The 13718-nt window shown below is 42.0% G+C and overlaps 1 protein-coding gene across 2 annotated transcripts in view; it reads left to right on the top strand.

Moving 5' to 3' along the window:
• The window catches only part of WLS (Wnt ligand secretion mediator), a 101447-nt gene that overhangs the window by 70633 nt on the left and 17096 nt on the right, over window positions 1-13718 (top strand). For both annotated transcript variants that reach the window (XM_047870781.1, XM_047870782.1), the window contains exons 4-10: window positions 3125-3286; window positions 4596-4732; window positions 7606-7774; window positions 9098-9195; window positions 9553-9616; window positions 11559-11702; window positions 12889-12972. In XM_047870781.1, the coding sequence (XP_047726737.1) occupies window positions 3125-3286; window positions 4596-4732; window positions 7606-7774; window positions 9098-9195; window positions 9553-9616; window positions 11559-11702; window positions 12889-12972 (858 nt within the window). The remainder of the gene's footprint in view (window positions 1-3124; window positions 3287-4595; window positions 4733-7605; window positions 7775-9097; window positions 9196-9552; window positions 9617-11558; window positions 11703-12888; window positions 12973-13718) is intronic.

Raw genomic sequence — 13718 nt, forward strand, 5'->3', positions numbered from 1 at the left:
TATGACCTCGGAGCTTGTAGGAAATGCAGATTCCCAGGCCTGGTTCACACCCAAAACCTAGTAAGTCAAAATCTCAGGGTATAGGACCAAGGAATCTGTGTTTTAACAGGATTTCAACTCCTGCAGTTTCATGAAGTTTAAATGTCACTGCCCTAGACCCTCAGCTGTCTGCCAAATGTAGTACCATCCCCTAAAAAAATCATCTGGAATTGTTTGGGGGTAGGTACTTGGGGGTAATCTGTAGGTGAAAATGAATGGTAGGGAGAAACCTGAGGTAGCAGGAGAGAGGAATATCTGACTTTTTCAAATCTTTATATGCAGTGGGAAAAATTAATTAAAACCTTTCTGTCACTGCAAGTTGATTGCATCTTTCAGAGGTGAGACTGGTTGGATATCTAAGCTCAAGTATATGAAGCTTTGGGGTATGGAATTTCATCCTCAGAAAAGGGAAAAGTCATTTCTTGCCTCACTTACACACTTGGAGGGCGCTGAGAAGCAGAGTGAGGGGGAGGTCATTAAGAAGCCTGGAACTGCTTCTTAATGATGGCTGCTTAATTATCTTTAGGATGTGTTGATCCCTTTCAAGAAAGATATTAAACCTTGAAAAGTGTGAAGGAAATGAATCATCAAATCTCTGCTTTTTGATTGCAGTGAAATTTAGTCTTGAGTCTGAAGATTAAATGAGAAATTTCTTTAAAGCTTTTTAGTCCCTGGTGGATTGTGACTTGGGAAAAAAAAAAAAAAGTCAAGTTGCCACCTGCTGTAATTTGTCCTAATTAGCCAGTCTCATGCTGGAGTTGGGGGAGGACTAAGGGGGATGGGGAAAGGAAGGAGGGGGGGAGTGCCTTTCTTCCTAAATGCCCTAAATACTGGCAGAGGCAGAACCTTGGTGCATAAGGATAAGTTCCCAACAGGAGACAGTGAATTTGTCTCGGAGACAGGTAGGCCAGGCCAAGATCCCAGAATCTGGTGTGCCTAATTTGTTGAAGGTAAATTTGTCTCATGAAGTGGTAGTGTTACCCTCTCTATAAGGACGAGGAAGTGGAGGACACTGAGAGAACCGTGAATGGGGAATTAGAAGGAACCCTGGAGATCTTTTTTACTTAGGAGGAAAGTGAGGCTGAGTGAGGCAGATGACCTTCTCAAGGAATCCAGCAGGGGGCCAGATCAGGGCTAGAACAGAAGTCTCCTGAAGTGACGTTCAGTGCCTTCCCTACCACAGACACATGCCTCAGTACATGTCTGGGGCAACATCACTGTTTTCTCCCTGCTGTACTTGAGGGTCCTCTTCCCCATCAGAGTTAGAGGCTGGTCCTCTTCCCCATCAGAGTTAGAGGCTGGATTTGGAAGACCTATGTCCCCCAACCCAGTACTGCTACTACTTTGGGACCTTGGGCGAGAAATACAATCAAGTCAGTGGCAATAGACTAAGTAAGTTTTGTTCCCTTCCCTCTCAAAACCTCAATTTCTAGAAATAAAACAAGACCCTGAAGGAAAGCACATAAGAAAATTCTTTCTTGCTGTTAACATAGAGGATAATTAACTTCTTCAGTGTGGATTAATCTGAGGCCAAGTTTGAGCAGGGTCGTTCCTGCAGAGCCCTAATACTTGCCCTGATTTATAAGTGTAAAGGAAAGGAGTAGAGAGGAGAGAAGGAATCTACATAAGAAGAATCATCCAGTCTGCAACTGAAGTTTGGAAAAGAAGCAAAAAGCTTTCGACAGAAGAATTGTTTTAAATCTCATAAGCCAAGTCAACGAATAGTTCTGAAAGAATCCTTCAAACCTTAGTGGATGAAAAACTATTATGATTGATTTGTAATGTCTGCTATGAGTGAGGAAGGGAAGAGTGGAAGCATAAAAGCCAGATATTAGCCTGCTGTACCTCTACTTTTGTCTCTGTCTCTATACAGAATTCTGTTTATTGCACTCTAAGCTCTGTCCAATAAAGAATTCTCCAAGATCGCCAAAGGGTGAGAGACTCTTCATACACCCGTCAGATTGTGGATTACTTGTTATCTTCCTTCTGGTTTCTCCATTGGACTTTTTACTCTAAAGATATACAAAAAAATTATGTTGGTCCTGAGAATATAGGCTTAGGAACAGCGAATTAGGTCTTCCCTATCACTTGGTTAAGAGGTGTACACCAGGAAAATACTGAAGCTGGCATATAAACCCTACATCGATGGCAGACACTCATCTCTTTTATCAGGGAAAAGTCCCTAGCTACTAAAGCCGATGCCTCTACATGCACATATTTACTCCTCTACGCTGACCCCTCAGCAGGGCCACATAGCCAGGAGTCCTGGTGAGGTAGAGCAGAATTTAGTTTTCAAAAGCAACCTGCACCCCTACTCTTTAATGTCTCACAACCATGCTTTCTGAGCAGTAGCTCTTCAATCATTGGCAGGAAGTCCAAGAGGCTTTTCTAGAAATTGGGCTAAATTTGGCTTAATTAAAATTTCTGCTCCCTTCTGCCATCTAATCTCTTGGGCAGTTAGGAAGCTTCAGAGGCAGAAAATTCCAAGTTGGCACCTCTGACAACCTAATTCCATTATTACCTTTTATCCCTTCTATCTTCCCCAAATTCTAAGTGTTCCTTGACTTGCTTCTTTTTCTATCAAATCAATAAAAGGAAGATATTTTCACCTTCTTGTGGCTTCAGGCAAAAGCCGTGAAAATAATTACTCTTGGCATCCAAGAGTGTGATGAACATTTCAGAAGTTGACTGTTCCATGCAGCCAACAGTCACGGAATAGTAGTGGTCTCCCATGATGTGCTGCAAATAAAAAGCCCTTATAGGCCTCGTAGATCAGGTTATTCTGATGTGAAGCTTAATGCGGATTCAAGAACTGAGAAAGTGTTTGCTAAGAGAGGAGATTTCTGTTTTTTATCTAAAATTTTCTGGTCCCACTTCAAATGTGGCTGGGTCTTTTTTTGGGGGGTGGGTGGAGGGAGCAGCCATTGGATACCATGCCTCCAGTGTGCCCTATTATCTGTAGCTCTGAGGTATACCTTTAAGCATTAGCTTTTCAGCATTGGTGATATGAGGCGAAGGTAAGGCAATTTACACATAGTCTGTTGGAAATAGTGATTCTGTCTCAAACTCTCTGCTCTTCTTCCAGACCCCAGAGTATGAGGGTCGTTACTATGAATGTGATGTCCTTCCTTTTATGGAAATCGGGTCTGTAGCTCATAAGTACTACCTTCTGAACATCCGGCTGCCTGTGAATGAGAAGAAGAAAATCAATGTTGGAATTGGGGAAATAAAGGATATTCAGTTGGTGGTAAGTGAATCTACTGGGTCCAGGCAGCATGTGACATTAGAACACCGGCTCAGAACGGTGGTTTGTGAGCATGTGTGTTGGAAAGTAACTCTATCTCACCCTTGGAATCTCCGTGTGCCCACTGCGTCACCTGAGAAATAGAAATGATGGCTGAGATTTAAATTGACATGAGAGATTACAGAAATGGAAAGTAATGCAGTTATTGTACCCATTTAAGATTTTATTATAATGGTCATGATTGTGTAATAATACCAAGATAAAAGTAATTTTTCTTTATATGTCTCACCTTGCAAGGACAAATGTTTCTTTTTTTTTTTAAGTTTATTTATTTGTTTTGAGAGGGAGAGCAGTGGAGGGGCAGAGAGGGAGAAAGAGAATCCCAAACAGGCTCCACGCTGTCAGCACAGCACCCTATGTGGGGCTCAAACTTGCAAACTGTGAGATCATGACCTGAGCCAAAACCAAAAGTTAGATGCTTAACCAACTGAGCCACCCAGGCACCCCCCTTCTCTTTCTTTTCTTTTTTCTTTTTTTTTTCTTTTTTAAGTTTATTTCAAGCACAAATGTTAAAGGTAGCAATGGTGTTTTTTAGGTTCTTTCCATTTTATTTTTTTAACAGGCAAAAAAAAAAAAAAAAGAACATGGACCAAGAGTCTTTTTTATCTAAAAAAGTCACATAAGAAATGCACATTTATTGTAGAAAATTAGGAAGCAAAAGTAAACACAAAAAATAACATAAAAATTGCCCATAATATCTAGATAAATAATCACTGTTGAGGTTTTGATATATATCCCTACAGACTTTTTCTATACAGATAGAAAGATACATGCATATAGTTTTTCCAAACAAAAAGAAGTCATACTCAACTGACTTCTTTGTTCCTTGCTTTTTTTTTTGTTTAATAGTATATTGTGAATATAATATAAATATACTTTGCAATACTGTGTAGCATTCCACTGTATAGATTTACCTTAACACATTTTACTGTCCCAACATTTTGGGAGCTATCTTAAAATAGCTCCAATTTTTCAATAAAAAAGTCTCACAGAAAAATCTTTAATCATGCTCTTAGTGATTCCCTTTGTATAGAGTGGGTCCATTTTTTTTGCCTTTTATTTAGATTTCTTACAGTGCCTGAGGAGGGGGCAGGGGAAGGGTGAAGAGGGTACATGCTATGAATATTAAAGCTCTTGATCTTGAAAGTTCAGCAGAAAAGATCTGTTTTCACTTCTCCCCAGAATGCGTTTTCTGGTAGAAAATAACACTAAGATATAGTCACCTTCAAAATTATGATTGGTCTTTGTCTAGGGAATCCATCAAAATGGAGGCTTCACCAAGGTGTGGTTTGCAATGAAGACCTTCCTTACGCCCAGCATCTTCATCATTATGGTGTGGTATTGGAGGAGGATCACTATGATGTCCCGACCCCCAGTGCTTCTAGAAAAGTAAGAACTGATTTCAGAGCACTCTTAAAGAACACTGGCATTCTAGATCTGGCTGCCATGGTCCTGGTTTTGCTGGGGTTTAGTTCAAGTGGTCATTGTGGTACTTAGGCAGGTGATTAGACCAGGAATCATCCTGGACTCTTTTTACTCCTTCAGCTTTCACACGCAACTTATTATTAAATCCTAAGGATTAAACCTCTCTCACATTTCTGTTTCTCTATTCTGTCTTTGCTCTTCATTCCCGTGGTCTGAGTCAGATACTTCTCTCTGTCACTGTGGACAAACTGCCTTGCTCCTAAGCCCAACCCTCTCACCTCCATAAAGATGATATGCTCGTAGATATATCCCCTTTCTGTCCCACATTACTGACTTTTCCTTTCTGCTAGATTATTCCCACTAACATGCAAACACACTATACCATTTCACATTCTTAGACAAAACTCTTGATTTTCCTATTTCCCCCTGAAGCCACCACACCGTCTCTCTACTCCTCTTCATATCAAAACTCCTCAAAAATTTTGTCTGTATATCTCCTCCACCTGTTCTTTCTTGGGCCCATTCCACCCCTCAGTAAAACTGCTCTTGACAGGATCTCCAGTGACCTTCACATTCTAAATCCAATGGTCACTTCTCAGTTCTCACTTGACTCATCACCAGTATTCGATGTAATTGGTCATTTCCTTTTTCTTCACAGAGCCTTCTTCACCCTTCTTATGGTTATTCTCCTCCTTTGCTGATCATCACTGACTCCAGTGCTGTTTCCAACCATCTTTTCAACGTCTTAAACTTGGGAGCCAGTGCTCAGTCTTTGGGCCTCTTCTCTTTATTAGCTATGCCTGTTCCCAGAGTGATGTCGTCTAGTCTTGTGGTCTTAAAAATCACCTACACTCTGATGACTCTTCATTTGTATCCTCAACTTCAGCCTCTCTCAGCCCTCAACCCAAATATTCCAGCTGTTTATTTAACATCTTCACTTGCACAAAAATGTAACACATGCAAAGAACAACATTTTATTTCCTCTGCTTCAAACTTGCCCCTCTCTTAGGCATCCCCACTGAAGGAAATGGCAGCTCCATCCTTTCAGCTGCTCAGGTTAGAGAAGTAGGAGTCATCCTTTACTTCTTTTTTTCACACCCCTCATCCAACCCAGCTGGAAATCTCACTGTATCCATTGCTACCACCATAGTCTAACTCACTTTCACTTCTCATTTCTCACCTGGATGACTAGAAATAGCCTCTCAATTGCTCTTCTTGCTTCCACTCTTGTCCTTCCTATAGTCTATTCTCATAGCAGCCAGTGTTCACTTTCAAGTATAAATCAGATCTTGTCACTCCTCTGCTCAAAGCTCTCTGTTGGCTTTTCATTTCAAATCCTCTGATTTCATCTCCGATCCTCTCTACCATTTACCATCCCCCTTGATGATGCTTAGACATGCCTGGTATGCTCCCACCCCATGGCCTTTGCACTGCTGTTCTCTTCGTCTGAAATGCTCTTTCCTAGATATCTCTGTAGCCCAATTCCTCATTTTCTTCAGGCCCTGTCATAATGTCTCTTATCTTAGAGACTTTTTCCTCTCCACCTTATGTAAAGTAGTATTCCTTCTTTCTTCATTTTCTTACCTTGATTTATTTTTCTTCATTATATTCTATATTTATTTGTTATCTTTCCTCCCAGACCCATCCTCTCACCCCTGCTGAATGCAAGCATCGTTAGAGCAGGATCTTTGCCTACGTTGTTTACTACTATATCCCCAGCATCTAGAATAGTGACTGGCACATAGTAGGAACTCAATAAATATGAATGTGTTGAATGAATGAATGAATGATATCATTCCACTGTTTAACCTTCTTATTGGATCCTCAGTCCTTTTAAGATAAATTTCAAGTTCTCTGATGGGGTAGGCAAGTTTCTTCATGAACTCAGCTTTTTTTTTTTTTTTTTTTTTTACTTATTTAGTGTCATGTCCTGTCATTTCCTGGTATGTGCTACATGCTTCAGGCTGTTCCAGGCTTCTGTGCCTCCATCCAGGCTTTTCTCTTTGCTTGAAATGTCCTTCCACCTCCCCAATCTTGACTCCCAGCTCTTCTCGGTTTCTGTCTCTGCCAAAGTTAGAAGTCCGTGTGGCAGCCTGTGCACACTTCTGTCATATATCACTTGTCACACTTTATTTGGCTCAGCCACTACATATATCTCCTTGAGTAGAAGAGGGCTACTCTCTTAGGTATCTCTAGTCCTAACAAAATGCCTGGTGTGTCATCTGTGCTTAATTAACCCTTGTATTTCATAGGTATGAATGGAAGTATGAATAAATCAGTGACAAAACGCATGAACTTGATAGAGCAGTGGCAATTAATAGTACAATAGGGAAAAAACAAAATAAAAACTAAACACACAGCTAAAAGAAGTATTTCATGTTGTTTGGAGTGATTTATTATTGAAACAATCATGCTTGTTCCTAGTTGCTGAGGATATCATAATAATGATGATAATGAGTGTTCTTAATGATCAGGTTAATGATTACCTGAATAGGTAAGCGGGGATAATTATGTTCAAAGAGGTCTGCTTAAGAAGGCAAAGGCGGGGGGAAAACATTGTAGGAAGCTCTTAATCTGATTTGGTACCAAAATAAAGTTCAGGGCATTAAGGAGGTTAGGTTCAATTACATAGAAAATGTTAATGTAACACTCCTTCGTTCTGCAGTGGTGCTAACAAAATAAGACATTTTGCATCTCTGTAGAAATGAGAGCTAAGAAACTGATCATATGGCTTCAGTCCTAATATGAAACATCTCATTTCCCAAAACTGGTTTTTTTTTAAAAAATCTGCCTCCCAGATGAATAAAGTGGTTTTCCTGATATTCTCTCATGATCAGAGTTATCTTTGCCCTTGGGATTTCCATGACTTTTATCAACATCCCGGTGGAGTGGTTTTCCATTGGATTTGACTGGACCTGGATGCTGCTGTTTGGTGACATCCGACAGGGCATCTTCTATGCGATGCTTCTCTCCTTCTGGATCATCTTCTGTGGCGAGCACATGATGGTAAGAGCCTCCTGACGAAGGAAGGGACTAGAAGGAAGGGTCTGGAGTCAGACCGTTGGTTCAGATTCCTACTCTACCACTTACGAACTAGCCAGGTGGCCTTAGGCAAGTGATTTAATCACTCAGAATTTCAGGTTTCTTGTCTGTAAGATGGAGTTTAAAGGCCTAAAGCATAGAGTTTTGTGAGATTTAAATGAGATGATGTATTTTTTACAGAAAGTAAACACACAAATGTCAACAATTACCACCATTTCCTCTGCTTTGGCTTCAGCTCTTCTTGTCCCCAGGACCAAGGTAACCCCCAGTGAATGTGGGCCTGGCTCTTTCCCACTGGCAACTTATCCAGGTGGCCTAGTAACCCCTATTACCTCCCTGGTCTCAGTTTGCACAGACATCAAATCATATTTCAGGCGGGACTGAAGGTACCATGGATAAAAATAAGAATGGTGCAGTCATCACGTTGTGGCTAAGGTGATGTGCCAGCTGGAGCTTGGTCCTCCTGTCAGGCACAATCAGCTTCGTAGTAGTGGACTGTTTTTAAATCCCATAATGGTTTGATCACTGCTTCTGAAGACTTGCAGCCCTTGTAGGAGCAGTGAGAGGAGAGAGAGGTGTTAGCTTACAGCTGGGGTAGCCATAAGGGCCCCTCCAGCAGTGATGCACTGAGAATGAGCCCTCACATCCGGGACAGGATACAGGAGACTCAGGTAGAGCAGCGCAGCCTGCCATGGTGGAGTGCCCAGAGTGAGTTGTGTGCAGTGTCCCCACCTGGGCTCCAGCCTGGCTGCTACAATTTGTCTTCTGCCTTTCCCTGTTTTCTCACTTTATATTCCTTCATTCTCTGTCTCTTGGTATCTTTCCGTATCTCTCAAGAGGAACCACTCTTGATTTTAATGAAGACAGGGAAAATATATGTCTATTATCCTAACCATGAGAGATATTGATATATCTCTTGACATATTTTAATGCCTTAGAGTCTTTATTTTGTCCTCTGGGCACCACCCAACTGATCAAACACAAGTGTTTAGTCACATAGGAATTCAACTCTGAATGAGTCCTTTTACAGACCATAGATCTTCCACTGCTGAGGGTACAAGACCTTTCTTTGGGTTCCCATAGCATCCTGTTCCTATTGCTATGAGGGCCCCTATGGGTGGGCTGATAACGATGAGCTCCTTTGGAACAAAGATTTTGGTCTTACTCATTCTCCTCTGCCTAGAGCCTAGCGTGATGCTTGATATACAACAGGTGTTTGAATGACTGACTTAACTATAGAAGTGCTTTGCTTTCCCCTGTCTCATTTCTCAATTTGGTTTTCCTCAGGATCAGCATGAGCGGAATCACATAGCAGGGTATTGGAAGCAAGTTGGACCAATCGCTGTTGGCTCTTTCTGCCTCTTCATATTTGATATGTGTGAGAGGTGAGCAGGTGCCTGTGGGGTCCTGGGCTAACATGTGCATCCCTATGTCCACTCCAGCTCCTTTAGAGGTATTCAAAAAGGGGAAGGGTGGCCGGGAGCCTATGGGGTGAAAGCACTGGACATGGTCACATCCTCAGATAAAGATTGGGATTAAATCAGAGACAAAGCCCTTTATAGATGGAAGATATTTGTGCTGGCCCTATCCTTCAGACTCTGTTTCTCTTTAAGTCTGCCAGCCTTTCTTAGTCTAAATACAGCTCCCACCCCTCTGGCTGTGAGAAACTAAGAATGTGTAAAAAGAAAGTTCCCCTCTGCCTCTGTATTAATTGTGTCTTTCCATATCGTTTTTCTTTGTAGAGGGGTACAACTCACGAATCCCTTCTACAGTATCTGGACTACAGATGTTGGAACCGAACTGGCTGTATCCTTCCTTGCTGGGTTCAGGGTTTCATTTCTTGTCATAGCCACCTGGTCCCTCAAGATGATTTTCTAAGTCCTGCTAATGTTCTCCATGTGTGCTCGGCCAGAGCTTTGATCCTCAGACCAATGATAACGGTGCAATTAAGGCAAATAAGAAGAATGAATGCTTGCTTTTAAGCCCTGTGAGAGGAGGCAAAATGAAGAAGTTGCAGTGCGTCCTCACAGCAGATGGATCAGAGTTGCTAGTCTTACCACAGCCTGTCTAAATGATCTATACGCTTGTTTACTGCAGACTCCGGCATGGCTAGCTTTTCCCTGCAGCCACAGAGGCTCATATCTGGGCCCCTGTGGGAGAGCCCGTTTCCAAAGTCATCTGTGTGCACGACTTCTCACAGTGACCTTGGTGTGCCAGCGTACGTGCTGCTGCCATTCCTTTCTGAGACCGCATGGAGATAAGGCTAAGGTGATTAGTTCCAGGGGAGTTGCCGACGCTTCTGGTTGGTTGGTGTAAACTCTGTCTGAGTCATCTTCATGAAGCAGAAGCGACGGTCTTAGCTTATCCCCTTTAGGATGCTGGATTTAAATATTTTATCTTCCTGAATAATATGTCAAGAGCTTTGGGAGAAAAAGACTCTCCTCTGGAGTGGGGAGAAAGGCTGGAGTTGTATTATTTCCTGATGGATAATATCTTGTCACGTGCTGGTAAATAATGCTTTGTTCGGCCATGATGTTTATCTGGGCTTCTTAGTGTCACAAGAACTTTGTGAGCAAACTGATTCAGTAGTATCATTACCTTGAAGATGAGAGAGTTGATCTCACCATGACTCCCATCCTTCCTCTCCAAAATGTGAGCTGCACAACACGGGAAGTACTCATAATGTTAAGTCTACTTCAACCTTTTCATTGTACAGATATGATGGAGGTCCAGGGAGGCAAATAAAATGTCAGGTTTCCTCATTCCAGGGTACTGTTGGCTTTATGGAAGAAGGAGAAACTGCATTAAATGTATTACTTAATGAAATATACATGCTGAGTTCACACTTGTTAAAATTTTTTAAAATATGCAACTTGGGGTAGAGTTGGAGCAGAAAGGACTTGCCCTGCCTCCCAAGCCAGCTCAGTGTACCCCAAGCCTTGGTGGTTCTCAAGTTGAGCTTTAAAGATAGGCCTCAGGGTTGCCCTGATCAGTTTCAACGTATATACTGCCCCCACCCTCATCTCCCAATTTGGCCATCTGTCCTTCTGCCCCCTGTCCCATTTGACAAGATTTTTCTTGTGGTAACAGAAGATTGCAAACAGAATTTCCTCCCTGGTTTTACTTCAAGGACGTAGGTCCCATGCCCAGCATCCCTTCTAGCTGCTGTGGCTGCTCCCATCCCCCACTCCATCACTTCCTGATTCCAGGGTGTCTCAGTCCTCTTATAAAAATCCAAGGACTAACTAGCCAAGTGGTTCTTAAACTTGATCCCTGCTCATGGTTTCCCTGCTCTTGAAAAATCTGATTTCATATATCTTCAGTGAAACCTGGGCTGCATTTTAACACTTCAGGTGATTTTAATGCAGCATTCTACCTGATCAGTAATTTGCAACTGATATCCAGTATTTTAGTGCTTTTCAAATTTATGGTACATACATGTATCCTGGGGATCTTAAGAGGCAGATTCTGATTTAGTAGGTCTAAGGTGGGCCCTGGGATCTGCATTTCTCACAAGCAAGACTCCATTCCTCTTCTTCCTTGCCTCAGAGAGCAATTTGGTTCATTCCATTCCGTTGTACTTCTGTGTCAGAAAATCTCTATCACTGGCATTAGAATACCAGTTTTAATATTTTATCCTCCTGAAAATTGCCCAACTATTTGGAGACAGAGGGTGTTGTTGCCAACAGAGCTGAGACATGCTTGTGTCCCCAGCTAGCCTGCCATTTCCTTTACTGGAAACCATCAGATGGCCTTCATCATTGTGGCTGGCATCTGCCTCTGCCTCTACTTCCTGTTTCTGTGCTTCATGGTGTTTCAGGTGTTTCGGAACATCAGTGGGAAGCAGTCCAGCCTGCCAGCCATGAGCAAAGTCCGGCGGCTGCACTATGAGGTGAGCAAATCTCTTGGCTCATGCAGGATCTGGTTACTCGGTGTCTCCTGCTTGATATGTAAACACATACCACACACCTATACCTGGAGATTAGAAGCCTTTATTTCAAATACACATCTAGAGGTTCTCATGTAATGTAGGAGCTCTGGGCAAAATAAGAGGCTAAATCCGACCTTAAAAACACCTAGCTGGCCTGCATGGATCTTGGAGTTTTCTGTGGTATATATGTCTTTCTGTCCTCAGTAGGGGTGAACTTGTTCAGCAGGTTCTTCAGCTTTGGGGTGGAATGTGGGTGATACTAGATGGGAGATTTGACTAGGGCAGAATCAGCCTTGAGACTGGGCTTCAGCCCAGGTGATCTGATTTTTAGGCTCCCAAGAGGCTACATTTCCCCTAAAATATCCAGCAGGTGATCAGATAGAATTCGGTAATTTCTGTTTATATATTATGCATCTCATTCAAGGGAAAACACTCAACATCCTCTAATCTCTAATACAAGCAACACATTCTTAATTTTTCAAGGATCCCTTGGACTCATGCCTAAGTGGCTGTCCTTGGAGAGACATGGGCCTAATTCCTCCATGAAAAGAAACAGAAACTGCAGAACCCCAGGGTTTTTATATGCAGTGGATCTGCAACTAAGCACCCCTGAATAAGAGGTGTCTCTCCCTGAAACACAGGTTCCCTTAAATCCTGCTCTCAGGAAACCCTGGGCACTTGCTGAAGCTTTGCCTGTCTCTAGAGCTGGAGTGACACATGAGAAAATTCAACCAAATCCACTTCATGTTGATTAATATGCACATTTCTTTTTGTTCACTGGAGCAGAATTTTATTACAACCGCAGAAAACTTGGATTTGGTGACTTTGAACCCTTGCAGAGAAGCATAACCAGCTTAGCAGGGAAATTAGCAGCCTCACCACGTGCTGTGAATATAATTTTCCCAGGCTCTGGTATCACTGTTTCATGAGAGATAAGAACATAAGAAATATTTGGCCCAATAAATTTTTCAGCCACATTCACCTCTGCAGGAGAAATGTTACTGTGTGAAATTATTTTACTAGTCACTCTTAGGGATTTGGTTTTATAGATTTCTTTAAAATTAGTTTTTTATAGATTTATATATTGAGAAAAGGATTGGTACCAGCTGGGAGTGTGTTAAGCTACTCTTTTTCTCCTTCCTAACAGGGGCTGATTTTCAGGTTCAAGTTCCTCATGCTGATAACCTTGGCCTGTGCTGCTATGACTGTCATTTTCTTCATCGTTAGTCAGGTAAGTGGATCCTGAACAGTCAGGGTGAGAATGTGCTGGAGAGGTGCCTCTATTCTGCATAGAAAATTCTAGAGAGCCGCTGAGGAAGGAGCAGGGAGGCTATAATGCTGGGCAGCTCTTCAGACCATGTTTTTTAAGGGACATTCCACCTGGCCAGAGGTGGACGGAATTTTCCCTTTCAGTACAGCCTCACGGGAAGAAGAAGTTGCTGAATAAATTAAAAGGCTGCAGCCAGATGGAAGGGCACTTATTTCATTTAGTTGAGAATACACTTTTCAAGCCCTATAGCAGAACAGCAATAAGCAAGTATCAGTTTGATTTGATCCTTATCTAGCATTAACATAGATCCTTTTACAGTCCATCAGCCATTCTTTGCAGTAATTATATTGCCACTTAAACATGAAATACAATTCACAAGTCCCCTTGATAGAATCTTACCTTTCTGCTGGTTATTTCCAAAACTCAAACTTTTGCTCTCTTGATGACCTCAATAATGGTAATAATGTTTAAATATTGGTAACTGGTTTTGGAAAGTGGAAAGTACTGTTTAAATCTGACATGCTACCTTTCTGTCATTCATTGGAGCTTTGCAAAAATCCTGTGGGGAAGTAGGGTAAGTTTTGCTATCCCAGTTGCTAAGATATGAAATCGAATGGCCTTAGAGACATTTCCCATTTGTGCTGTTTTCCAGCCGGGTAGGATTGTGGATGGGTTATTTCACAGTTCTAAGGTTGAATTTTCTTATA

Source organism: Prionailurus viverrinus, chromosome C1, assembly GCF_022837055.1.
Source record: "Prionailurus viverrinus isolate Anna chromosome C1, UM_Priviv_1.0, whole genome shotgun sequence".
Lineage (NCBI taxonomy): Eukaryota > Metazoa > Chordata > Mammalia > Carnivora > Felidae > Prionailurus > Prionailurus viverrinus.